Source organism: Hirundo rustica, chromosome 1, assembly GCF_015227805.2.
Source record: "Hirundo rustica isolate bHirRus1 chromosome 1, bHirRus1.pri.v3, whole genome shotgun sequence".
In the NCBI taxonomy this organism is placed as follows: domain Eukaryota; kingdom Metazoa; phylum Chordata; class Aves; order Passeriformes; family Hirundinidae; genus Hirundo; species Hirundo rustica.
In genome coordinates, this window is record NC_053450.1 from 103,387,954 (window position 1) to 103,412,961 (window position 25,008).

The 25,008-nt window shown below is 39.3% G+C and overlaps 1 protein-coding gene across 10 annotated transcripts in view; it reads left to right on the forward strand.

Moving 5' to 3' along the window:
- Positions 1 to 25,008, forward strand: part of HECW1 (HECT, C2 and WW domain containing E3 ubiquitin protein ligase 1) — a 260,766-nt gene that overhangs the window by 90,109 nt on the left and 145,649 nt on the right. For all 10 annotated transcript variants that reach the window (XM_040074231.1, XM_040073981.1, XM_040074379.1 and 7 more), the window contains 2 exons: positions 4,631 to 4,955; positions 19,233 to 19,340. In XM_040074231.1, coding sequence (XP_039930165.1) covers positions 4,631 to 4,955; positions 19,233 to 19,340 — 433 coding nt within the window. The remainder of the gene's footprint in view (positions 1 to 4,630; positions 4,956 to 19,232; positions 19,341 to 25,008) is intronic.

Genomic DNA, 25,008 nt, shown 5'->3' on the forward strand with positions numbered 1-25,008 from the left:
TAGTGGTCATTATAGGCATATATATATATATAGCTATAGATGTGTAACATTGAGACAAATGCTCTTAAAGTTCTCTGGTGTTTCTACGACATGCACTCCTCTGAAACGTTTTCAGCTTTCCCAAGAGTAGCAGTTTCATCTACGTGCTCTGTAATATCTTGCAGGGAAAAGGGTGTCAGTAGACCATGCAAGCCTGCAATTCCCTTGGGCTGTTAAATGATTCCTTTGGAGTGCTAAGAAACCATTCCTATGCCTCTAAAATAACTGGACCAATGCTACAAAGTTCTCTATGCTCTCCAAATCCTTTGGCTTCGTGGCATTCTCCAATCCCTAGCTTCATGAATTCATGTTGTGTTTTATGTCTACAGCAAGTCAGATACTGTATGGTATGGAGAAGACTTTGCATAGCATTTTGCACTCTAAGCCCTTGATTATTGGATTTGGCTGTAGTATAAGCTATGCTTTAAAAATTCTTTTTTTCTAAACATTGTGTTAACAATTCTTCCAAAATTCAAATGTCCAAAGGGATTTTTTTCTCACAGGATGGTAAAAAAATAGTTGAGATAGGTGGCAGTAGGTTGATGGAGGTGGTTATGATAGCTGAAGCTGTAGCCTTGATTACACCACTGTCCTGGTGTCTAATATTGTCATCTTGTTCTCTTAAATTTCTTCATCTGTCAGGGCTCCAGTGATGGGTTGTGTTTCAATCATACTCTTTCTTTGGTATGAGCAGTGGAAGTCCATTGTACCACCATCATGACCTGCATAAATCCATCTTCCATTAATCAGAGGTAAATTATATCAGTCCAGGTTTCTGGAAGACAGCTCTTAATTGCCGGAACGGAGAACAGAGCTGGATCCTTGAAGATGTAACAAAACAAACAAACAGAAAACAAACAAAAAAAACCAAAAAACCCCCAACCAACCAAACCCGTAGCATTAAACCCTACAGATTTCCAAAGGACGCTTCCATGGCAGCTCTAAATCCTGTGGTGAAACTCAGCTAGCAATAATGGTATGAAGCCTCTCAGCCAGGGGATTCTTCTTGTCTCTAAGAGTGAGGCAAGTACCATTGATGGTACAATTTTTTCAGATGGTAAAGGAAAAGGCATCGGTGACAAAGGCTCTGCGCTTTCTGAATGCCAATTTCCCAAACAGCAATTGGGAAAAGAGAGAGGTGTGAGTAAGAAAGGGAGAGAATGTGGGAAGAAACTGTGATTTTTTTTTTTCTTGGTATTTACTGATTACAGGTTTTCTATGCTTTTATTTTTGAAGGCAGTTTTCTTTACAGTCAGATTTAATCTGTTATTTCCTTTAGGCTGCTCCTTCCTACTTTCCCTGTTAGTATTGCAGTTAGATTTATATAGGAGGAAAAAAAAATTTCAATTAATTTTCCAGGTGTTTGTTTCCATTAGATGGACTAAGTGAGATAAATAAGAGGCAAACTGCTGCTCACAGATAATCCTCCAAATATCTGGTTTGGGGTAGGACTTTCATGTAGCTTGTAGATCTTTAGTGACAAAGTTTTCCAGAGCTCCTTGAAAATCAGTGGTGAGAAGAGTGAGTGGGGAAAATGAAGCCTGGAGGTCATTTTGTGCCGAATGTCCCTGGGTGGAAACTCCCCTGCAAGGACTGACTGTAGAAGCAGCTGTAGAATTACTGTTTTGAGGCAGAAATGAAGAGGTGTTTGTTGGCAGCCAACATTTGGCCTTTCTTTGTTCTCGCTTTATAATTTACACTCTATATTAGAAATGAGTGTTTAGTGTAGTGTGTGTAGTGTACACATCTCTGCTAGAGGATTGAGTAAATACTAATCTCACACCCCTTAAAAAGTCATAATGTTTGAAATATATATCCACAATGGATTAGATTGTTTTCACAAAACATCAAGAGGATGTCTGCAGTTTTTTAAACTGTCTCACCATGGCTGAGACTCTATCACCAGGGATTGGGGGCTTTAGATAGTTACATACAAAACATGAAAAGCTGGTAATAAAATGTGGTGTAACTATTTTACCTAATCTCTTTTCTACTTACTCATACAGCTGTGTTTTTGTATTTTTATGCCAGTATTTACTCCAGATAATTACGTGTGACTATTTCATTTGTTTGGAGGTGTTTTGTTTTTTTTTTTTTGTTCGGGGACTTTGTGGAAATACAAGATACTTGGATTTATGGAGAATTTGGCCTTCTGCGTTGCTTTAAAATTATGCCATTTGTTCCACTGGCATCAACATACAGGAAAACAGGAACTAACAGAATTCAAACAGAATGATAAATATACCATTTTTATTACAACTTCTTAAACTCATGCTGAAGCTGAAAAAATATGTTTAAGTCTAGTTTAATTTTAAGGTATGCAGTTAATTAATATTCTACATCCATTAACATTCAAAAATGAAAGTATCTGTAGAACCGTTGCTCCCTGGAGTAATTTGTCACCAGAAATAAAATGTCTGCCTTTGAACTGGAGTAGCTTTTGGGTAGTGCAGCGAGCAAAGGAATCATGTTAATGATACAGAGTAATCCAGAAGAGTGAACATCAAGTTCATTACTTTGATATCTCACAGTTATAAAACCAGTTCTGGTTATGTCAGATACTGTCGTGATGGCCAGTGCCTTTTTTGCTAAGTGACAGAAACTACCAACAATTTTGGTTTACTGACTAGAGTGTGATAGTTTGTGTGCCCGCTTGTGCATCTCAGATTAGAAAATGCATGTTTCTTGATTAAAAAAAAAAAAAAAAATGTATTTTCTGTTCACATAGTATTTTGGTCTCTATACTTTGTAGTGAATTCTTTCCAAACAGTGAATAAATGCAAGAAAAGAAGCAGCAAAAAAAAGATGAGATGCATAGCGAGTGCAACACAATGCCCTTCCCTTCCCTTCCCTTCCCTTCCCTTCCCTTCCCTTCCCTTCCCTTCCCTTCCCTTCCCTTCCCTTCCCTTCCCTTCCCTTCCCTTCCCTTCCCTTCCCTTCCCTTCCCTTCCCTTCCCTTCCCTTCCCTTCCCTTCCCTTCCCTTCCCTTCCCTCTATTCCTCTACCTGTAGCAGAGGAAAAGATACCTTTTGCATTATTAGCTTCAGTCTTGCATCACTTCCTATAATGTGTGGCATTCCCACCAGAGCTATTTTTGCTTATAAACCCTGTTTAATGCAGTAAGTGAGGATTTGGGTCAGGGGATTGGAAGCATTGTCAGGCAGTGTTTGCAAAATATCTGCATATTCTAGGGGTACAAACATGCCAGCTGAATTTTTTTCTGTCTGTACAGTTTTTGTGCAACAGAATCCTAAGATACAATAATAGGCTGGTTAATAATTCTGCCCAAAACAGTATTAATAAATAAAATATTTGGGTTTTTTTCAGGACTTACTGTTCTTCTGTGCTACCTTAGCCTTAATAAAGCCAGCATTAAATAACTGCTTGGCTGGACAGAGGAGCTATGATTTTATGCCACTTAATTCTTTTGAGTTCAAAAAGACTATTTGACTTCTGATCATGTGAAAAGCATTTCATTGCATACTGGAAAGCTGTCTGGTTTTGTATCTAACAGACTTGACGGCATGGTTGGCAACAGATGGATAATGGAAGGCTAATGAATAGTGAAAGGCTGAGTGATTGAAATAGCAGAGCTGCAGGGAGAGAAGAAGGAAAAACAAGCAGTACAGAAGTCAGGAATAACTAATATTTTGATCAGTATCAGAAAATGTCTTCACATCAGAATTTAACCCAGTCATAACTTAAGCATTCTCCATCTGCAGTCTCACAAAAGCTCTTAATTCATGCACCAAGACACGTTTTGTACAAGTCACTCAGCTTGCCTTGAGAAAGGGTAGGTTGGAATTAAAATGTTTTTCAGCTGCTAGGACAATGACTACTCTGCAGTAAACTTCTCAATTGTTGTTAATTGTCTGGTGCATTCATAAATTCTTACCTGAGCAGAGAGTGCTTAGTATCTCACAATCTGCTGCAAAAACCAGATCAGAGCTGTACCATTGGTAGGTATCAACTGTACAGAGGGACATTGCAACACTGACATTGTATTTATACTTCTGTGAAGACATCTCTATTTTTGTAGCAGGGTTAACTCTGTTTTCCTGGTGCTCTCTCTTCAAATAGCCAGCAGGGAGGAACAGCTCTTACTCACTGCTAACTGGTCTCTCCAGATGAAATACGGTCTCTAGAGTGACTACGCCTTAAGGATTCCTCTGCAAATATAGCAAGAATTACTGGGGCTAACAACTCCAGCTGTCAAAAGTGAGAAGACTATCTCATGATGTCAAAAGAGAGTGGCTCTCTGGCAGTTCAGTAGCTATGGTGTTTGTGTCTGGACATGTGCATTAACATGGAGGAAGCCAAGTCCTGTTAATTTCCTCACACTGCCAAGCTCAGTTATGGCTGAGCTTGGTGGTGCAAGGCTTGCTCTTACACTTGCTTTCACAGTAAGAGTTACAGAGCAGGAGTTGAGTTAGCACTGTTCTTGCTGCCTCTTTTCACATCTCTGTTTTGCAATGATAAATGGAAAAAGATCTGCTACTTTCTTGCTGTAACTTACTACTTTTCCTGAGCTCTGATGTCACTGAAAAAATAATAACACTGTAAATACTATCCTTTCTTTTTTTCTTCACAGAATCTGTACCAAAACAGGTTCCTGGGCCTGGCAGCCATGGCATCTCCATCTAGGAACTCACAAAATCGGCGCCGGTGCAAAGAGCCTCTCAGATACAGCTATAACCCTGACCAGTTCCATAACACGGACATCAGAAGCAATTCCCATGAGACGGTCACCATTCCTAGGTCTACCAGTGACACAGACCTCGTCACTTCAGACAGCCGGTCCACCCTGATGGTCAGCAGCTCGTACTACTCCATCGGGCATTCACAGGACCTAGTGATATACTGGGATATAAAAGAGGAAGTGGATGCAGGGGACTGGATTGGCATGTATCTCATAGGTAAGTCCCTGTTACCCCTTCTTGGCATGTATCTCATGGGTAAGTCCCTGTTACCCCTTCTCCTTTTCGGTTCCTTGCTGCTTTCTGTAGTTGTAGGCATTAGGGTAATGTGGGCTCATGATAGTAGTGAGCTGATACAAGTCCCTTAAGTGTAGTCTTAAAGTGGGTTTATACATGACAGGGATTTTTTCTGCTCCTTTCTGAATTACTGGTTGCAATCCTTGTGCTCACTTTTTCTTCAGCAAAGATACAAGAAGGCTTTCTGTTGATGGTTTCTTGACGTTTCAAGATAAATTAATTTTAAAGCCATTTGGATGTTGGGAAAATACCTACTGTATCAAGACAGTATAATATTTTCAGGGTTTCCTCTTGAGAGTCCTTGAGTAATCTGTGACAGATGAGAGGTTTTACAAGTCAAGAATATGAATAATTTAAAAACCTTGTGAGAATGCCTTTTTCTCCATAGCCACAGGATATTTTGATATGAACAATAATTATAGACTGAGACAGTCTGAAATTGCCCCAGAAAGTTTTGCTTCTTTTTCCTTTTATTGTGTATTGGAAGCTATATTGAGCCATGTACATTAGCATATTTTTGGCAACTCCATCTAGTAAATCCAGCCCCACATAGGAGTAATAAGAAATGGTTTCAATCTACTTTTACCTGATTGTTTCACTTCAGAATAAAATTAGCTTTTCTTAACCTGGTTTGGTTTCTATGGAGATAGTCCTGCTGCTGAGACTGGAGTTCATATTAACTCTGCTCTCTGGTAAATTTGGAAGATGTTGGATCAGTTTCAGACACATTTCTCTGTGGGTTATGGGTCTTAAAAATGTAAAGTTCTTAAATGTTTCTTGAAAACCAGCGTCTTTGTAAAGAATTGGTGCCCCCACAAAGGGAAATGTTGGTAAAATGCTTTCTGTGTCTATTTGGAAGGTATGTCTAGCACTAAGCAGATATTTTAGTTCTAAAAGCACTATTTCATCTTGTCCAGACAGAGAACCAAAACCAAATAAAGCATGTGATGTTGTGAGATGAGCTTTTGGAGCAGGCATAGGGGACATCATAGTGAGCCATGGTCTCACTTAAGGGCTTTAGTGGATAAAACCAAATGGCTTGCCTTACATAATGACGATATTGGGAACATAGATGTTGGTGACATAGGGGATATGTGAGAAAGTATTAGATAGCAGGTCTGAGCATGTAGGAGAACCATGGTGGCAAGGTGTTAGGCGCTGGAAAATAAGTTCAGGGTATTGAAGAGACTGTAAAAAGGGATGCACAAGGGTGGCTGTTTAGGACACAGAGGGAAAGGAGTGGAGGTTACAATGAGCCAAGCTGCAGTACTCGTTCCTGTGAGTAACCTCATAAAATGTCCTTCTTTGAAAAGAAAAATAGGCTTCTGAAATTTAAATCTTTTAGGAAAAAGACAGAGACGGGATTTAAAACAGATGTTGTGAAATCGGCCTGGTTTGCTGGCCTTAACAGAAGATAACTTTTGTTTACAGTTAAGTTTGAAATGAAGTGTTTTCTGGAACAGATGAGAAGACACAGCAGCTCCCAGCACTGGGCACTCAGAAATACTATGCACCTATTCTGAAGTAGTGCAGGCAACTCACAAACTCTTGCTTCAGTGGATAGAGGCACAGTATTCCTTCTGGTAGTCTGAAGTCAACAGAAAGTGCATAGGGCTGTTTCACACTGACTGAACTTGTTCAGCCAGATTTCACATCTTGGCTCCAGGGCTGTGAAGACACTCTAATCCTTTTTTTTTTTTTTTTTTTTTTTTTTTTTTTTTTAAATAAGCAGCATGAATATGTAGAAATTTAACTGGGCAAAATAAAAATACACCCCGATACTCCTGCTTAATTTATGGTGTCAAACAGAATACATTGTCCCAGACTTAAAATACCCCAGTAACTTAGAGATGCAAATTTTGAAGTGTGTCCTTGCCCCTGGTGGCTAAATACCTGTTGTTTATGAGAATACTCAATGACTCATTCCAAGGAACTCCACTGCCAAATAAAAAATGAATTGTGTGTCCAGTCCTCAAGAAACCAATAGCTGATCCTTGATGTCTTTGCAGATGTTTTGCCTCCACTCTCTCAGGTTCCCACTCTAAATCACTGAGGAAATAGCAGACAGCAGCGTCCCTCATTCCCTTTTTTCTCTTCCACTCCCCTCTTCCCACTCCTGCCCTCCCTGCAAAACTTATGTAATATGAGTTATGGTTTGGGCTCCCTTTAAAGAACATGGAAGACTGTGAAGATCACTCAGGTTTTAAAGTTTGTTTCACATGAAAAGCACTCAGAATCTGTGAAGGTAACTGGCGCTGTGGCTGTATCCGCATTTACAAAGTAGTGTGAACCGGTAGGAATGAGTCTGTAGAAGCAAACATCTGATGAAGGCCTTTTGGGGGCTTGGCTTAGAACAGTTTCAGTTTGGCAAACTGAAGGTCCTTGAGTTGCTGTAGTGCATCTTTCAGTTTAGCTTCATTGGGACAGAATCGAGTTCATGTGGCTGTATGAGAGCACAGTCTCGTAGTGGGGTAGGGACAGTTAGAAGGGTCAGTACGAAGCGCCTTTCTGACCTGAAATAATGCACTGATGCCTTCTGTTTGTGACCAGTCTGTAGTGGCTGAAGATCCAGACATCCCTAATGGCTTAGATTTGTGTCTGCATTTGCACAGATTTTGTGAGCCTGTGCTGCTGTTAAGAGAAGGAATGTTCCTGGCCTTGTGGGTATGACCTTCACAATGTAAACTGATCTATAACTATGTTTTGAATTACCAGCAAGACTGGAACAAGAGAACCAAAGAAATTAGGAGCTTTTCCCTGTCTGCTCAGGGGAGGATTAGTGTTGAAGCCTATTATTATCACTTGTCTGGCAACTCTGTTAACTATTGCAATGCTGTTGGTCATTCAAGTGTTTGTCTCAGTCCAGCTTGTGGATACAGCCCGATTCCTTCTGAGGTTGTTTGGGTTGGTGAAATTGGAGCTGAAAGGTTTGAATGTAGCACTTTGTAGTATTGTGGAGAATCATGAGCACTGGGAAATTATTTGCATCCTTAGGATATCAGGCAGTGTGTTGTGAATTTTCTTTAAGCCTTGATGTTGGGAGCATTGGTGTTGGTATTTGTTATTTGTCTTGTGGGAGGGAGTATCCCAGAAAGGGAGTATGCAGAAGCAGAACAGAAGGCAGTTCTATGTTGTAGGACTTTAATGCTTGCCATTGTAGTATTCTAGGAAATACCTCCAAATAATTTAGTATGAGTGTTGGTTTTGAAAGACATGAAACTTACTCTGTTTTCACCACCACTGCCATCACTAAAGATTTGATGATACCCAATAAACTTCAGATTTCAGAATAATGGTATTCCAAGTCTGGGGAAATAAAGATGCTATAAAATATTTAAAAAAAAAAAAAAAAAAAAGCAGAAATCACATATCTCATATGTTTTCATACTGTAGGACATTTTGGGGTGCTATTCAGAAGTTAAAGTAGCCTGAAAGAGGAGTTAAGGGAGTCTTCCTGTGGAAATTCTGCCTGCTTGCTCCTCTTTTGAAGAGCCATAGCTCTTTTTATCACAAAATATCTGTTTTTCTCCCCTATTGATCCATTTAGGCATTCCTTAGGGGCCAGCTGGGAAAAAAAAAACCCAGTCTTTGCAGAAGCAGGTAAGAGCTGGATTTAGCACTTGTTATTAGACATAACATTTGCTCGTGGTCTCAGGAAGTGGACTAGGCAGCCAGTCAGTCTCTCAAAAAACTGTGTAAAAGATGGTGGTCAGGTGTCTCATGGCAAACAATAGTATCTACCCTGAAGCTTCCTGGAAACATCCATGCACATGCAAATGATTTTCATGAAAGGCCATAGAAAAACCCTTACTTGAAGGGAGAATAGTAAATGTTGACTTTCTTAAAATATAGATGTTATTGCTTCAGCACGTTTTAAGATTAGCTGTGGAAAGGTGACAAAAAATATATAAATTGAGAAAACCAGCATTTTTTAAGACATGCTTTGCCTTCAGGAACAGGAATTATATTTCATTCCTGCTAAGTCTGGACTTTAGAGATGCTCTAACTTCCCTACTATATAATATCTATCAGCTCTAAGCAATGCAGAGGAACCTATACATTCTGTAACAACTCATCTGAAATGTGTGTTTGTCTTCCCTCAAGAGAACTATATTATTATGAGCATTCAGCAGTTTTTCAGAAGCAGATCCATAATCAAAAATATGTGTAAACACTCAAAAAGAGTTCTCTAAGAAATTTGAACATTACAAGGCTCTGTTGCTGTTTAAAAGTCTCTGGAATTTTTCTTTGCAGAAAAGCTATTTGTAAAGAAACGGCCCATTGGGAAAAAAATTGAACTAAAACAAAGTTATGAATAATGAAGAAAGGGTATATTTTTTTAAGTAAGGACTCTCATTTAATGGCTACTGTGAGGCAGCTGGAATATTTGCAGTTATTTATCTCAGGCTTTCTCTTTCTCTCTTATCTCATTCGCTATTGCTATTTGCCACAGTATGAAGCTTCTTTAGATAAATTAATATGGACTGCTGGCAGCTGCCTGTAGATAAAGAGCTATCTTATAATTATTGTAGTGGCATTTTAGCTACTACTAGGTTTCACTTCTGTCATCACCTCCATATGTGATATAAAGGAACTAAGCAGAAATGTTTAAAGTAGGCTTTTGAAAAAAATAATTTGCTCCAGTGTCTGTGCACACTGATGTTAGGGGTTTATCAGGGCTAACATTATACTTTTTTTACCCATATAAAGTATGCTTTCTTTCTTTCTTTCTTTCAACATTTCCTTATATGAAAGCAAAACATTATTAAAGGCTATTTTTTAAAACTGTCTTCGTACCCAAATCTTGGAGGGTCCAATTTTCTGTCCATACTTGGCTTTTTCCAGAGTAGTTCCTCTCAAATTTATATAAGTAGAAATATCTTCACATGATTAGTGACTAAAGTTTAGCTTTAACACTTTTTTCCTCCTCTGTTTCTTCCTGTGGTGTTATTTCTCCCCTGGAAAGTCAATTCACCACAACCTGACAAATCTAATAACTGTTGGTTAATAGACATTTAAACATTTGTTTAAATACTCTCTGGGTTGATTTTAGGCTTAGATGGCCTCTGTTGCTGTTTTGCCCACTGAGACAAGTGGAAAAATATACATTTTTCTTGCCATCAGGCTTGGACCAGAACTTTTTTGTGCAGCTATTTTACCAAATATCCAATACATGCAAGCAGAAAGCGTTGTCAGTGTTGCCAGCAAAGATGTAAAATCTTAGAAACAGCAATGTGCATATGAGGCTGGGAGTTGTGGGTGTCTGCTACGGGTCTAATCCCCCTGCTTAGGCTCTCTCTCCATGTTTGGATGGTTGCTCCACCTCTCTGCTTCAGATACAGCATCTTTAAAACAAAACTCTTCACAATGTGCCTGCTTAGAGTGAATTTCGTTGATACTTGGATTTGTTGTGTCCTGAGGTCACCTATCTTTCCAATCCTTTTATGGACTTTGGAAGAGAATGTCCCTGTGGTCTTAGGGCTCCTCCTCAGTAGGTCATCTTGTAGTTGGGTCTGTTACCAGCTGGGGACAGCAATCATGGCTGTCTGAGATCACCTCAGCAAGATAAGCTTTGTTGCACACCTCCAATTCTGCACCCTCTGTGATGTTGATGTTTCCATCAACAGAGGTTCCCACGGCCAGGCAGCTTTCACTAGGCACAGCACAATTTATTTCAGGAACAAAAAGTGTCAGAGGAGCAGTTATCCCAGGCCTTGGCAGATATATTAGTGCAGCAATATCAGTTCTTTGTTCCAACCTGGCTCACCTTCACCTGGCTGCACTTCGATCCAGTGATAGTGATTTTATCAGGCTGAGTCACTTTTTGCCTTTCCCAGTTCTGTATCTGGTGCACCCCTTCAGACAGACAAAACCTGGATATGCTGTTTACAGACCCACCAACTGTGACATGAGCACAGTTAGCTTTTGCATCTGATTCACCCCTTTACAAGTGGATACAGTCAACTCTTAAATGCAAGGGTTTCTGAATATTCCCCACACATATGGCTTCTGACATATCTTCCCTTTTACTGTTTCCAAGGTTCAGCTGTCATTTGTGTTAACATTGGCTGTAGCAATGCACCAAAAAGCTTCTGCAGAGTGCTTAGTGTGGTAGTGGTGTGCTTTATGGTCATTTAGGGAACTCATAGTAAAGAAGCCTGCAGACTACCAGTTCTTTTCCCTAAATATGTTTAATATGTGGTAGAGGTGTTTACTGTGTGCCAAAGGGTTCCCATTTTCATGTATTACTTCTCCACAAAATAACAGCTCTTATGAACATCTTTCTAGGTGAATGGGTGGAAAAGCATTTCCCCTTGCAGCTATTCATGCTGAATATCAGGAAAGGGAGATAATGCAGACAGGGAGTACTGTATCCTCATGCCTTCTCAGGGATTTCTAGGGTCCTTATGCCCGTGGATGGAACTGCCTCTGTGCTGTGCAAGGATGGCCCATATTGCTGTGCAGCCCTTGCATTACAGACTTACTGTGAAGTCAAGTAATGATCACCTACTAAAATATTTCATAAGAAATCAGTTGGGAGCGTTGGTGCACCAAATCCCAGATTTTGGCTTCAATCCTGCAAAAGAAGCATATTCCATGCACTATGTTCAGGCCATTGACTGGATAGAATCAGTCATGGCGCAAACAGTGGACAGAACAGACATAAAATTCCTGGCAGGATAAAGCTTAAAGCAGAAAGATTTGTTTTGGGGAGGTTGTCAAGCCAGCCATGTGGATTTTGAAGGTTCAGCGTATGTTTTTCTTCTCTTAGTTTTCTGTTTTAGAACTAAATCCTTCCCATTCCTTAGTGTTTATAACACTTACATTGCGCTGTTCATAACACTGGAATATTCCTATGCTGCCTTCCACAACTAGTGTAAAGACTGTGTATACATTTAGGTTTTGTAATCTTTCCCATCCATTGATCTCTCCAGCCCTTAAGCCTTTTTTTTCTTTGGAGATCTTTCACTATGTAATAAGATTATAACTGAATACTATTTTTTAGATAAAATCAATCCAGATTCTCAAGAGGTTCTTTGCACTATGGTGCTTAAGTGTACACATCTGAGTTGTGTTTGGATTTTTTTTTTTCTACTTTATTAGATCACAACCTCCAGTCCAATTTACCGTTTGCTGTTATGTCTTTCAACATTTCTGTAAATACATTTTTCAAATACTGCAAATTATTTCCCCCCTATTTAATGAACATTGTTAACCTGGAAAAATGTCATCCTTGCTCACATTTCAGATGTTCTGATGTCCCTTTATATCTTGTCTTCATACTGCCTTGGGCCTGCAGCATCTCTTATTTTAAAATTTTCTTGCAGATTTCTTGGCTGCACTACTTTGACCTGATCCTCATTTTCCAGATTGTACTGTAGTCAATGGGGAGGCTTCCACTGACTGTAAAAGCTTTGTTGTTACATTAAAAACAAGCAAGCAAAATTCTTCCTTGTTGTACCTTACCACACATCAGTATGCCCTGGGGAAGTCAGAATCATCCTTCTTTGGATTCCACCCTCCCATCTTCAGTTTTATGTGCAAACTGGATGTCATTACTTGTGAATAAGTTTGTGCAATGCGTCAGTGAAGTAGAGCTGTTGCTGTACTGAGACCCAAACGTGGTCGACTTGCTGCATGAATAAGAATAAATCTGGAAGTGCTGGAGATTTAAAGGAGAAGCCTATAGCTGGGATGGGCACAGCTGAAGTAGCACTGACAGCTTTGTGGTGTTACCACTTCTAAGGGTATGCAGAACCAAATGACACCAGTATTACTGGACAGATGCCCATTCCACTGCAACTTAATATTTGCTGTGGGGGGTTTAGACCCCACAAGCTTTTATTCCTGAGCCTCCACTCCTTGCTTTCCTCATTCCTTCTACCTTTTGCAGAAGATTTGTTGTTACAGGAGAGAAATACAAGGTGGGTTGTTCTGGAGCACAGAACACTAACACTAACACTACAAGGACACCATAGAAGAACAGAATCCATTGACATGAGCTCTGGTTTTAGCCAGAGGTTCCACCATTATGGGAAAGGAGAGGGAAGTCCTTTGAGTGACAGAGCTCAAACTCTCAGTGTGGTTAGCTCAAGTGCAAGTGAAGAAGAACTGGATCCACAAGTCATCCAGAACCTTCTGATAACCCACAGGCATATCATTGCCAATATTTAATAGGGTCTCTGTAATGGCTAGTCATTTGCCTTTTTAATTGTTGTTGATGTCATGAAAAATGAGAGTGTTATCTCCCTGCAGTAGTTTGGAGAATGCTGGAGTGGTAAAGGGTGATAAGTCACTCTGAAAGTAAGCTAGATGTTCAAAAATAGAAGTGTTTCACTGAAAATTGAGAGTCCTTGGTTTTGGGAGCGGCTGATGTGTCATTTGGGTTTAACATGTAATTCTTTCTGCTTCAAGTTTGAAATCCACCATGCCTGTGTTTCTAATGTGCCTGGAGCAGTTTTACTTAGGGCTACCATCTTCTGCCTTCGGTGACTATGAATTGTTCTAACTTTGCCAACTCTCTCCGCATTTTATTACAGTTTATCTCCCTTTCTACTTTCCTTTCGTCCTTCTCTTGACATGTCTTCCTATTTCTGCTCTTCCCCACTCATTGGTCACATTTCTCCCTCCCATTTTATTTTATCTAGCTGAGCAAGGGGCTAATTTTTGTGGGATTAAAATTGAACCATTTATGTGCTTGGAAAAAGCATATGCAAAACTCTTAGATCAAGAATTGAGTTTGCAGCCCCAGTGAAGGATTAGGCCCCTGTTTTCCAGAACTCTTCTCCCTAAGAAGTTATAGAACTGTAAATTGCAGTATGTTAATTGTCTACGGCAGAAATTGGCAAATAAATAGTGAAGTTTCAGTCCACACTGGAGCTTAATGCAAAGCAGCTGAAGTCAATGGAAATGTTTCTAACTATTATTTGTGAAATTTTTTTAATGTCGCATCTTTGTAAATAAGAAACTGAGATCTTCATCTTCGGCATGTTTCTCATTAATAGTTTCTCTTCTGCAGAATGATGACTGCTTGTATTGTACAGCTCTTTGAAAGAACAGCTTCCAAGGGCTGCATTTTGCCATGCTAGAGGGTTGCAAAAGGAAAGACTTTCATGACCTGATACAAATCACTACAAACTCCACTTGTGAATTGCAGAGGCTTTTGTCATAATTTTGTGGTTTTCTTCAAGTGATAGGTTGGGTGGTAAGAGAATAAACATCAGAAATATGAAGCTTATTTATGGCTTACCTTATGAAGGGTCTGGAGCACATATCCTGTGAAAAGTGGTTGAGGGAGCTGGGGATGTTTAGCATGGTGGAGGCTTAGGGAAGACATTATCACTTTCTCTAACTACCTGGAAGGAGATTGTAGCCAGTGGGGCCCAGCCTCTTCTCCCAGGCAACCAGCAATAGGATGAGAGAACACAGTCTCAAGCTGTTTCAGGAGAGGTTTATGTTGGACATTAGGAGGAATTTCCTCGTAGAAGTGGTGATTAGATATTGGAACGGGCTGCCTAGGGAGCTGGTGGAGTCACTGTCCCTGGAGGTGTTTAAGGAAAGACTGGACGTGGCACTCAGTGCTATGGAACAGTTGTCAAGGTGGTGTCAGGGCATAGGTTGGACTCAGTGATCTCAGAGGTCTTTTCCTATCTAATTGATTCTGTGATTTACAAAATCTCTTTTCTGCAGCTTTCCATGCTAGCTGCAAAACAGATCAACCATAGCTCAGCCTCTCTGTACAGAAAATTATTTTTAAAAGTATTTTGCTAGCTATTGTTTTATGTCATAATACAGACATACATTTTGTCCAAAACCACTTTCACATTTCAAACTAACGCAGATTTATTTAGCTGAAGACTAGAAATCCTTATGTAATTTCAGAAGTACAGCATTTCCTTTTCAGAAGAGATCAAGACATGAGGTGTAGCTTTTATTTTCGTGCAATAACTGCATTACGTTTACAGGAAAGCCTGTGTTGTAGTATGTAGTGTTAAATCAAATTAGTGATGCATGAGAGACTGGAATACTGTATCAAGTTCAGGAACCTATTTGATGTTGTATTCCTGTCTCATGTTAATTATTTGTTTCTTTGAAAGTACTACATTATTCTAAATTTTGTACTTTTTAGTCTTTGAGAATGTGAAAAGATGGGTTAGTCATATGTATCAGCAAAATACTGTATGAGAAAGGGGAATTTGTTTTTGATTGCTGCCTCCTAAGTAAAACCAAACAGACCAAAAGGGTCACTCAGTTATTTGTAATTTAAACTCCATCAATCCTTCTGAGGAAGATGTATTCTCTGTGGGAATATCAGACAAATTTTCAAATACCGAGGTCCTGTCTGTTTCGTGTAGGTTGCTGACAGCACTTGAAGTCCCCATTAGATTATTCACAGATCTTTTTGCGGAGTGGCCTTTATCAACATTTTCCCTAATTCCTCTGAAGAACAGCATGCTTTTCATCAATTGAATTCTGTCTTTCATCCGAAAGATAACTTTCTTTGGTGGTCATGGTTCTTTATCTCTCTCTAGTGCTTGTGAAGTATATTGGCATGCCCAGCATGGAAGTGACAGCACAGAATATTTTTAGCTGTAAAAGGCTGTGCTTGGCAGTGTCTGGTTTGGTGAGGAGAAGCAATCCATCAGATTGCTGCTGGTTCCCAAAGCACTTGCTATCATTTGCATGCCTTGGTCCCTCTGGCTGCTATTTGGATCAGGGCTGCCTGGCTCCTGGTCATGCATCACCTTCCCCGTTTCCTCTAGGGCCCATGGGAGGTTTGTGGGAGCTGTTGTTCCTGTCCCAGCAGTCTTGTAGGTCTGCAGCCACCTCCCCTCTCAAGCAAGAGGCAGCCAGCACTTCTGCATTGCCCAAGGGCAGGGTGGGCAGAGAGCAATGTCTGCTGGCTCCCCATCTTAGACATCCTCACCATCCCCAGCTCTAGCTCCAGGAGCAACTAATGGTGGTCGAAGTGCAGCACATTGCAAATACTCCCCCATTTTAATCCTTAATTAGTAAGCTCTCTACTGCCCAGGGAAATGAAGCCACAGACCTGAGCGCAATTGCAAAGTATTTGCTTTTTGGCAAAGCAGGGCCAAACCCAAGCTATGCAGAGGAAGCAGATAGCTAATTTAAAGGTTAATCGTATTTCAAAAATAGCGGGAGGGAGATGCATTACAATGCTTCATTGGAAAAATGTCAGAAGGCATTAGCTGCTGCCTGAAATATAGGAAAGGGAACAGCATTAACTCTGCTCTTCATTTTGTGCGGAGGTGAAATGAAGAATTTCACCATTTACCTTTGGGAATTAAGATGCAACGTGTTTTAAAGGTCAGTTCCTTTGTTATGGGGATTCTCAATAGAAACAGGAATTCTTTTTTTTTTTTTTTCCCTTTGCACATACTTTTTCTCCTTAGTCTGCCATACCATCTATTCACTTATCTGTGGCATGAATGTTGATAAATACATGTACATACATATGCACATGCTGCACTAAGCAGCATTGTATATCATGTGCACAATTTTCTTTGTCAATGTGCTACATACATAATGTGCATGTTCAGGGAATAGCATGCCTGGATTTGTGTTACTTGCCAATTAAAACAGGTCGACCAGGCCTATTCATACATTCCAGCCTCCTGACGAGTTTCAATTACTGCTATTTTTAACTCGCCAGAGGATATTTCTTTCTTATCTTTCACCTTCCAAAAATACGTACCTTCAAAAACTGAAAGAGCAAGACTTCCCTTTTGGACCTGAATGTATTCTTCTAGAGATAAAATTTTTCTGGCTTAAAAATCCCAATGAACATAAATTTCTACTAGAGTGACAATAATTTTTTTTTCTTTGTAATTAGGAACTTACCTCTTTCAAAAGAGACAGACAGGGTTAAAACTGACTGTTAGAACAACCTACATATTGGATTTCTAAATCATGACATTAGTAAATACGTTTTCTATGCACATTGGTTTTATACTTAAAGGCTTCACTGCTCCTGTTCTGGTGCTCTGCATATTTCAGAGTTCCATAAGCTCATATTAAATTATCTTTTCTGATGCCTGAGCCTGTATTCCATCAGTGGCTGCTGTCCGTAAACTGTGCACATGACTAGCTCCATGTATGTATCCCTTCCCTGAGGACTTGCTTTCCTCTGTATGCTTTCCACACGCCCCTGTCTCTTGCCTCCATGGCAGGAGGCAGTTTGCAGGCGTTACTCAGTGAGAGCAGCTTGTTCTAGATTTCCTGTGGTCTGGAAAGACTGGCTTGCTTGTCCTTCCCTTCCCATGGTCTTCTACCTTGGACATGCAGATGGGTAGCACCCCTTCTTCTCAGCCTTGTTTTCCAGGCTTCCTACACTTTTTAAACAAAATAGAGGAAGGGGTTTTCTGGAGTCATACCTGTTGGCTCACCTTGCCATAGAGATGTGATTTAGTTTGGGTATGGGCATCAACATCTGTCAAGTTAGAGGCGCTGTGTGTGGCAGAGTTCATGCTGCCTTTATGCCAGCTGCAGGAAGCAGAAACAGTGGAAGTGACAGCCGATCCCCACAGATACTGCTATGAGTGCAGTGTTTTAAAGATGATTCTAAGATCTCCTGTGCCACTAAACTCTGGCCTAAAATGCCTGCAGTTTCTTAAGCAAGACCATCCAGTCCAGCTCATCTAAGCCTCCTTATGCAAGCATGGTATTTTATAAACAGTATATCTTGAGGGACAGTAATCATCATAACATGGCAGGTGTTGGAGCATCTCCAGCAGCTTACAGAAACTAAATAAACATCACAAGTGATGAAACCACTGAGCAGCATGCTGGAACTGAGGGATACTCTCTCTGCATCATCAGGATGAGAGCCAGGCAGAGTTCCCAGGTTCCAGCTCAGTGCAGCATTTCAATATATGCTCATCTTTAAGTATAAAGTATTTTCCTTGCCAAAGCAAAAGGGACAGGTATAAGTCTTTTCACAAGTATATGATGTTCCTACTTCCAAAAAATGATGTGTGTGATCCTTGATAATCTGTATCCAGGATGGTCCTTTACTAAAGGTATTCATAAGTAAACCAATGCTCTTAGAGTAACAGTTGTACACTTACCTGCTTTTTTTTTAGATAAGTATAATTTAGAATTCAAAAGAACTGCAACTAACTATAAAGTACAGAGCGAGAACAGAAGTCATACCAGAGGATTTTGCTATTGAAGAATTACAGCACAGATGAACTTCAAAACAGAGCATGAAACACAGCTGGTGAAATGATTCCTGTCAGCAAAGGGGAAATTTATTGTAGATAGCATTGCTATTTATACTTCTCCATTGCAATTATTAATCACCTCATTAGAAAGATTTCTGTTGTAATCCTCAGGAGAGTAACACCAAAGAATTCAGTGTTGATACTCACTCACCTTCCTCCTTTGAGAGCATGACTGTATAAAGCCAATGGGACAATATTGACATCTGTTTACTGTTTTCTTCTTTTAGTGAAACTGTAGTTTCCTTCAATTTAGTCTTCTTTATTAAACTATTGTGATAGTCTTTGGGTTTCTCAACTTTGTTGGGCTGCCTCTTCTGTTCTGCAGTAGGTCACACCGTCCCTGTGTCCTCAGGCACAGTGTCCCTTGTTGTGTGGCATTATCTTTGTGTTTTTCTTGAGACAAAACCAATTCTTCACAGTGTTTACAAATGAAGTATTTTAATGTCAGATTGAGTGGTTCATATTTTTTCTCACTTTTAATGCAACTAATAATTAACATAATTGTCTTCAGAACTGAGTCTCGGCACCCGCCCAGGACTTCTTCCGAAGCAAGCAAAACTGTGTTGGTTAAAGCACATTTGTACAAATCTCTGTTAAAATTAAAACTATTGTTACCGCTGAAAGAAAAAGCCCAGGAGGTGGCTGGCTGGTCTCTGGAGGTAGAGATTGTGGCTTTTTGCTTCGTTAGAGTACAGATGTGATATCCATTTCATCCCACTGAAGCTGAAACAATGAGGCAATGGCCCAGCCCATCCTGGGTTGCTGTTTCAGCTGCCTTGGCTGAACTTTTAAGTTGTATAAATGAATGATAAATTTGATTTCTCAACAGGTGATGCCAAGCTTTCTAGTAGCTCTAGTATGTTCTGTCAAGCCTAAGGTGTATTTTTAGCTTGATTCTCTGCTGTGCACGTTGTCATAACAGGCACTTACTGAGACCAGTCTTCTTTGTTTATAGATGAGGTCTTGTCAGAAAACTTTTTGGACTACAAGAACCGTGGCGTCAATGGCTCTCACCGTGGTCAAATTATCTGGAAAATTGATGCCAGCTCTTATTTTGTGGAGCGTAAGTATTTTTCCAGTTCTGTTATGATTTAATTCAATCACTCCAGAATGATAATTCAGCTGTTAGTGTTGTTTTTATGATGTTCTTATGCCCAAAATATTACCAAAATCGTTGAATGTGTTGATAGAAACTGAAACACTGGAATAATAACCCACAGTTTCCACAAACAAGTTTTGTGGGCATTGACTTAATTACTTTTTTAAAAATACAGTTATGAATATGTGTTTTATTCAATTTGCTGTTATTCCGACTATATCATTAGTAATGAGCTGCATTAACTTTTATATGTTTTTAAGGAAAACAGGAAGTCAGGGGCATAATAGTCCAGGAAGAATCACATTGGCTTTTCATTGGAAAACTTCATGGTACATCTGGCTTCTAACAGTTTCTTATGAATTCAGAAGTTGAAAGAGTTGAGTTCTGATTATCATCTACACTAATAAAAGCGTAACTATATGTAGTTGCAGCAAGGTACATTGATTTCAAATTAATTGTCCCTCATTATATTAATATTATACCCAGGGCATTTTATGGAATGCAATATAAATCTTTTCTACCCTCTTAGCCGTGAAAATACAGAAATACTGGATTTGCTTTTGCAAAGTACTAGGTTCCTTATACAGCAAGTTAATATTTCTAGCCCTGACTGTCCCATCTCCCTGACCATTCAAATCCTTCCTCTTGTCAAATATTTACCATGTGTTAGTGTAAATGCAATTTATGATCATCTTTGGGTAGAAATAGGGTACTCAAAATACTGGACTGAAATCTATAGCAAAATATCAGTGGTGAAAGAGCCACATAAATCCTTAAGGAGGAGTTAAGCATGAAGAAGAGTATCATGAAGCAATTTCAGTTTTACAACTGAACTTCATATTTTCAATGATCTGCCTTAGCCTCCTGAACAAAATTCAGAAGTTTGGTAAAAAGCATTTACAATTTGCTTGACAGGTCTGTCTGTCTATATTTGAGAACAGTCAAAGGAATCTTTGATATAACCTATATTTTAAAGGATTTGTAAAGGACATGACTTTGATCTTAAATATCTGGCATCAGCAAAGGTGCTACATGCAAACATTTTACAGATGCTCAGTCCTAGAAGCCGGTTCTCTTTGCAGTATAAAGTATTGCTGATGGTCTGTAGTTTCTAGTGTTAAACTGAGAGAGAATATTGTTCTAAAGAATTTAGGGACCTGCTGAAATGTCTACAGAACATACAGGATGTTTATATCCTGTGTTTTCAAAAATATATGGATGGGAAAATGCTTAACATGTAAGAACATTGGGGTTTTTCAGTTATCCTGGTTTTGGGGCAGAAATTCATTACAGGATCTCACTTTAAAGCAGGTTCTACTTTGCAGAGGCTTTGAGCCATGGTTACAAATTCATGAGACTGATCATACTTTCTTTTAGCTGTTAAAGAACTGTGGGAAGGAGATAAAAAAATCCCAGACCGGGTTTTTGAAGAGACTTTAGTACCTTGGATTATTGAGAAAGGGCTGAAGTGTGACGAGACTGCAAGTAGCTTCCTTGGCTAATCCACAATACAAAGCAAACAGGCAACATGAGAAATGCTTAGAAGAAAGCTTCTTTAGGTGGGCCACTTTTCATTAAAGTCTCAAATGCACAATGCCTTATGTCAGCTTAATAGGTTGCCCCCTTTAGCTGAGACACCGTCGCTGTTGTTAATTGATTGCATGTACATTCTTCACTTACCCTACTGTAAGAAAATGAAAATTAGCATAACCATCCTTCATTGATGCTTGGAACTAAGTTGTACTACACCACAGTTGGGCAGCCCATACTTGATGAGTTACAGCCTCTTGGTAATTTGTTATACTGCTACCATTAGGTTGTGAACATCAGCCCTGAGATTTTATACCAGTGTGCTCATCAAGGACAAATTATTGCCCTGTCCGGAATTAAAACAGGAGAAAATGAAGTAGGCAGTAGTAAATAACAGCATGTGCAGGCACTCTGAGTGCTACTTGACTACTCAAGTGGGAAGTTAAAGCAGTGAAGAATGTTGATGTATGCTGGTTTTATATATCTAAAGGCATATTTGAGGATTCCTGCCCACTGCTGAGACTTACGTATGGAAGCACACAGCTTTGCAATTGATTAAATGTTATGTTAAAAGCTGCAGTGTCTGAAAACCTTGTGTATTTTCTATCCAAAGAGCATGGTTTAAACTGTCTTCCTTCAGACTTTTTTTTTTTTTTTTTGGACAGAGATCATATCTCTGTTTTATGTTGCATAGCATAATATTTGCAGGGATCAGAGAGATACTGGTTATCAAAATAAAACTCAAGGTGTTATAACAACTCATATGTTGTTATAATTCCCTAAACTTACTATTGATTGGAGTCTTCCGATTATAGCATTAATTCTCAATAAAACAGAGTAGCCCACTTACAAAGGCAGCTCCTAATTTCTGCTTTTACTTTTCTTCTAAATATTTTTACTTTGGTATTTTTTTACCACATGAATCAATATTGACTATCAGCTACACATTGCTTCAGAAAATATTATGGCATGAATTGCAGTGTTTTCCTGGAGCTGTGATAAAGACCAGCGTATGGCCAAATAAAAAATGAGCCTTACACAGAGAATTTAAATTTGTCAAGAATTTCAGGCACCCCATGCATATTGGTTTGTACCCTGGCCTTGAAATATTACAGGTAAAATATTTTTGGTGGTGCTATCGTATGAGACTCATTATAGGGGGACCATGCGAATCATCCTGGCCAACCTCACAATCCAAAGTTTGTCTGTTGTCGGCAGTTAGACTGTAGGACTTCCCACAGCTTGTTTTTGTACCACATTTAAGGAAATTACCCTTATGCTGTGACCAGCTAGCCATCTGACATAAACAGCTTAAAAATGCATCTTCGAGCCTTTTTTTATTAAAGAACATTGTGGGGTGACTTGAAAAATCAGATATGTAAAAGACTAGTTGTTTTGCAACAGTGAAATTCCTATTAATATGAAAAAAAAGAAGCATTAGACATGAGGTCAAGTAAATAGAGGGTTATTACTCATTTCTATATTTTGACTGTGGAGACATATATAATATGCTTAGGAACATTTTGTTCCAATCCATAACATTCCACAGTTATTTATCCTTTCTTTCCTGCATTTTTGGAAAATAAACAAGCAAATTAAATATGATGCTCTAATTATGTAACCTGTAGCCATTATACATAAGCCCACTCTTAGGTACTTAACAGATTGCTGACATCTTATCGCTGTAAATACTAACTTGCATGCAATGGGCAGGGACCTGGAATAGGAATGAGTGAGGGAAAAAACCTCTGAAATTTATTTTCTTCATGGCAGCAGATTTTCACAATAAAGTCTATCAAACACAGTTCTAATGATAATTATTGGCCAAATCCACCAACCTACAGGCTCACACTTGAGACAAATTGTGCACATGGGCAGAAGAAACTAGTAATATATTGTGAGAGATTTGTGAAAGTGCACCAGGAGTGAAGAGCACAAAGAAAGACGTGGAAAGAAATTTCAGCCATTTTCTGCCTTAATTGCACATCTTTTATAAAACTGAAATTCTGCAATTTCAGATGCTGTTCTGTTGTTGAAGCTATACTTTCATGCTATTTTCAGTGGATTGCCCAGTCAGAATCTTTAAAGGTTCTTTTTCCAGATATATTTAAGATCTCACCAGTTAAAAAAACGTTCTGTGGGTTCAGTGACAAGGCAAATTTGTTCACTCTTTTTGGAACAATCTTTTATTCTTTGGGAGTATTTGGGCAAAATTTGTGTTGCTTTTGAGTTTGCTAATAGCCTGATGTAAGACTGTCTACAAAGCCCTGTCAGTTTTCAAAACACAGATAAATTCTTAACATGTACCTGTGCAGCATTTTCAGGTACCACAGAAGTTTAAAGTTTGCATTTGTTTTAGTGATCTACTTTTTCACCTTGAAAAGGACTAGTACCTTTCCTAGAGAAGGGAATAACTTTCCTCTTTGCATGTCACAAACTTGCATCAATGTGTTGCCAGATAGATACATAATTGGTAGGAGCCAGAGAGGGAATTGCTTCCGAATGCCAGCAGAGCAGAACTCATCTCCTATTAATACTCAGCAAACAAAAAGCCCTAACAGCTGCAGAAGCAATGTTGTACTACAGCCAGTTTTGCATTTCTGCAGAAGTCTGGAAATCTGGGTTTTTCTGACAGCTGGTGAATAAGCAGTAACCACCCACTGTGGCCGTGAACTGATCAGAGTTTGAGGGCAGGAAGGAGGGATGAAGAGAGGCTCTATGCCACCAGGGGTGTGAACCTTATGCGAGACTTGCAGGAAATTGCAGTGAAAGAACCAGCCTATAATGGGTTTTCCAGGAAAGGAAATATGCTCTGCTGCGCTGCAATTTCTGGCATGTTTTTTGGTTTACACAGCAATACAGAGGGTATCCAAGAGACCATTTCCCTGAGGTGTGTTGCAGCAGCATCCTATAAACATTGTATCAAACTAGCATATCCTGACATTCATGAGTAAAGTTTGGCACTTCAGAATTGCCCTGAAGATAGCCAGATAGCTGGGACCCCTCCTAACCTGCAGGCCTCTCTGAAGATTGTTCACTACCTGACAACTAAGAACCACTTCCAAGGGTAACCAGTCGTTTGTGTTGCATTTTTATTTGAAAACTTATGGAGCAGTTGTTTGGCTAAATTTGTTGCTGTTGTTGTGGCAGAATTTTTAATAACAAATATGAATGACAGGCCCTTGCAGAAAACAGAAATAACAGTCATTTATTCCAATTGGCTAGAAGGGAAATAATGGTAAAAGAAAGGTGCAACTAAAGTCAGATATCTGAGAGATCCTGGAACGTCTTCAGATAGAAGATGTATATTCTATGTTATGGTCTGTATATGCTGTATATGTGTGCATTTATGGAGTACGTACAGAAATGTCCCTAAACTGGTGATCAGTCCTTTCATCTAGGGCTCTCTCTAGAAAATATATCTTTAGAAAGCTAATGTAAAAGCTGCCTTCACAGTACAAATAATTGAAGGCTATTCCAGCCTGAATATTTCCGAATAAATGAGGCACATTCATGTAAATAAAATCTTTAATGAAGCTAGAGTATTTACAAATTTTTCCTTCTTAAGGACAGACTGTTACAAGTCCAGTCCACTAAAATAATTTCCTGTCTCCATTTTCATTACCACAATGTCTCTCAAATCACATACCCTTTACTTCATGAAAGAGTATATGAGACGAGAAAATACAGATAAGGCTGTTGAAGTCCACCCTGATATAACTTTTGTCATGACCTACAGTCATGCTGCATAACTTTAACCTTCAGGAGTCAACAGACAGTAAAAAGTGGAGCAATACAGGAGCATCTTCAACAGTGTAAAGATTTTTTAGAAGCAAAATGGTTAAAGGTGTCAGGGAAAAAAACAGTTAAGAAGCAGTAAGAGAGACATGTGCCCCAAAAAGTGTGACTATTGCTTGCCAGTCCTCCAAGGAAGTCATACCATGGTTTTACGATTCTTTCTCTTCATCTCCTTGCACATGTATTAGTCTTACTGATGTTGTTTGGTTGTCTTCCACCCAACACACAGTTTTTAAATTCCTTGTACTTTTCCTCAGCCTCTTATCCTGATAGTATTTAATACTCATACTTAAGCCAAGCTTAG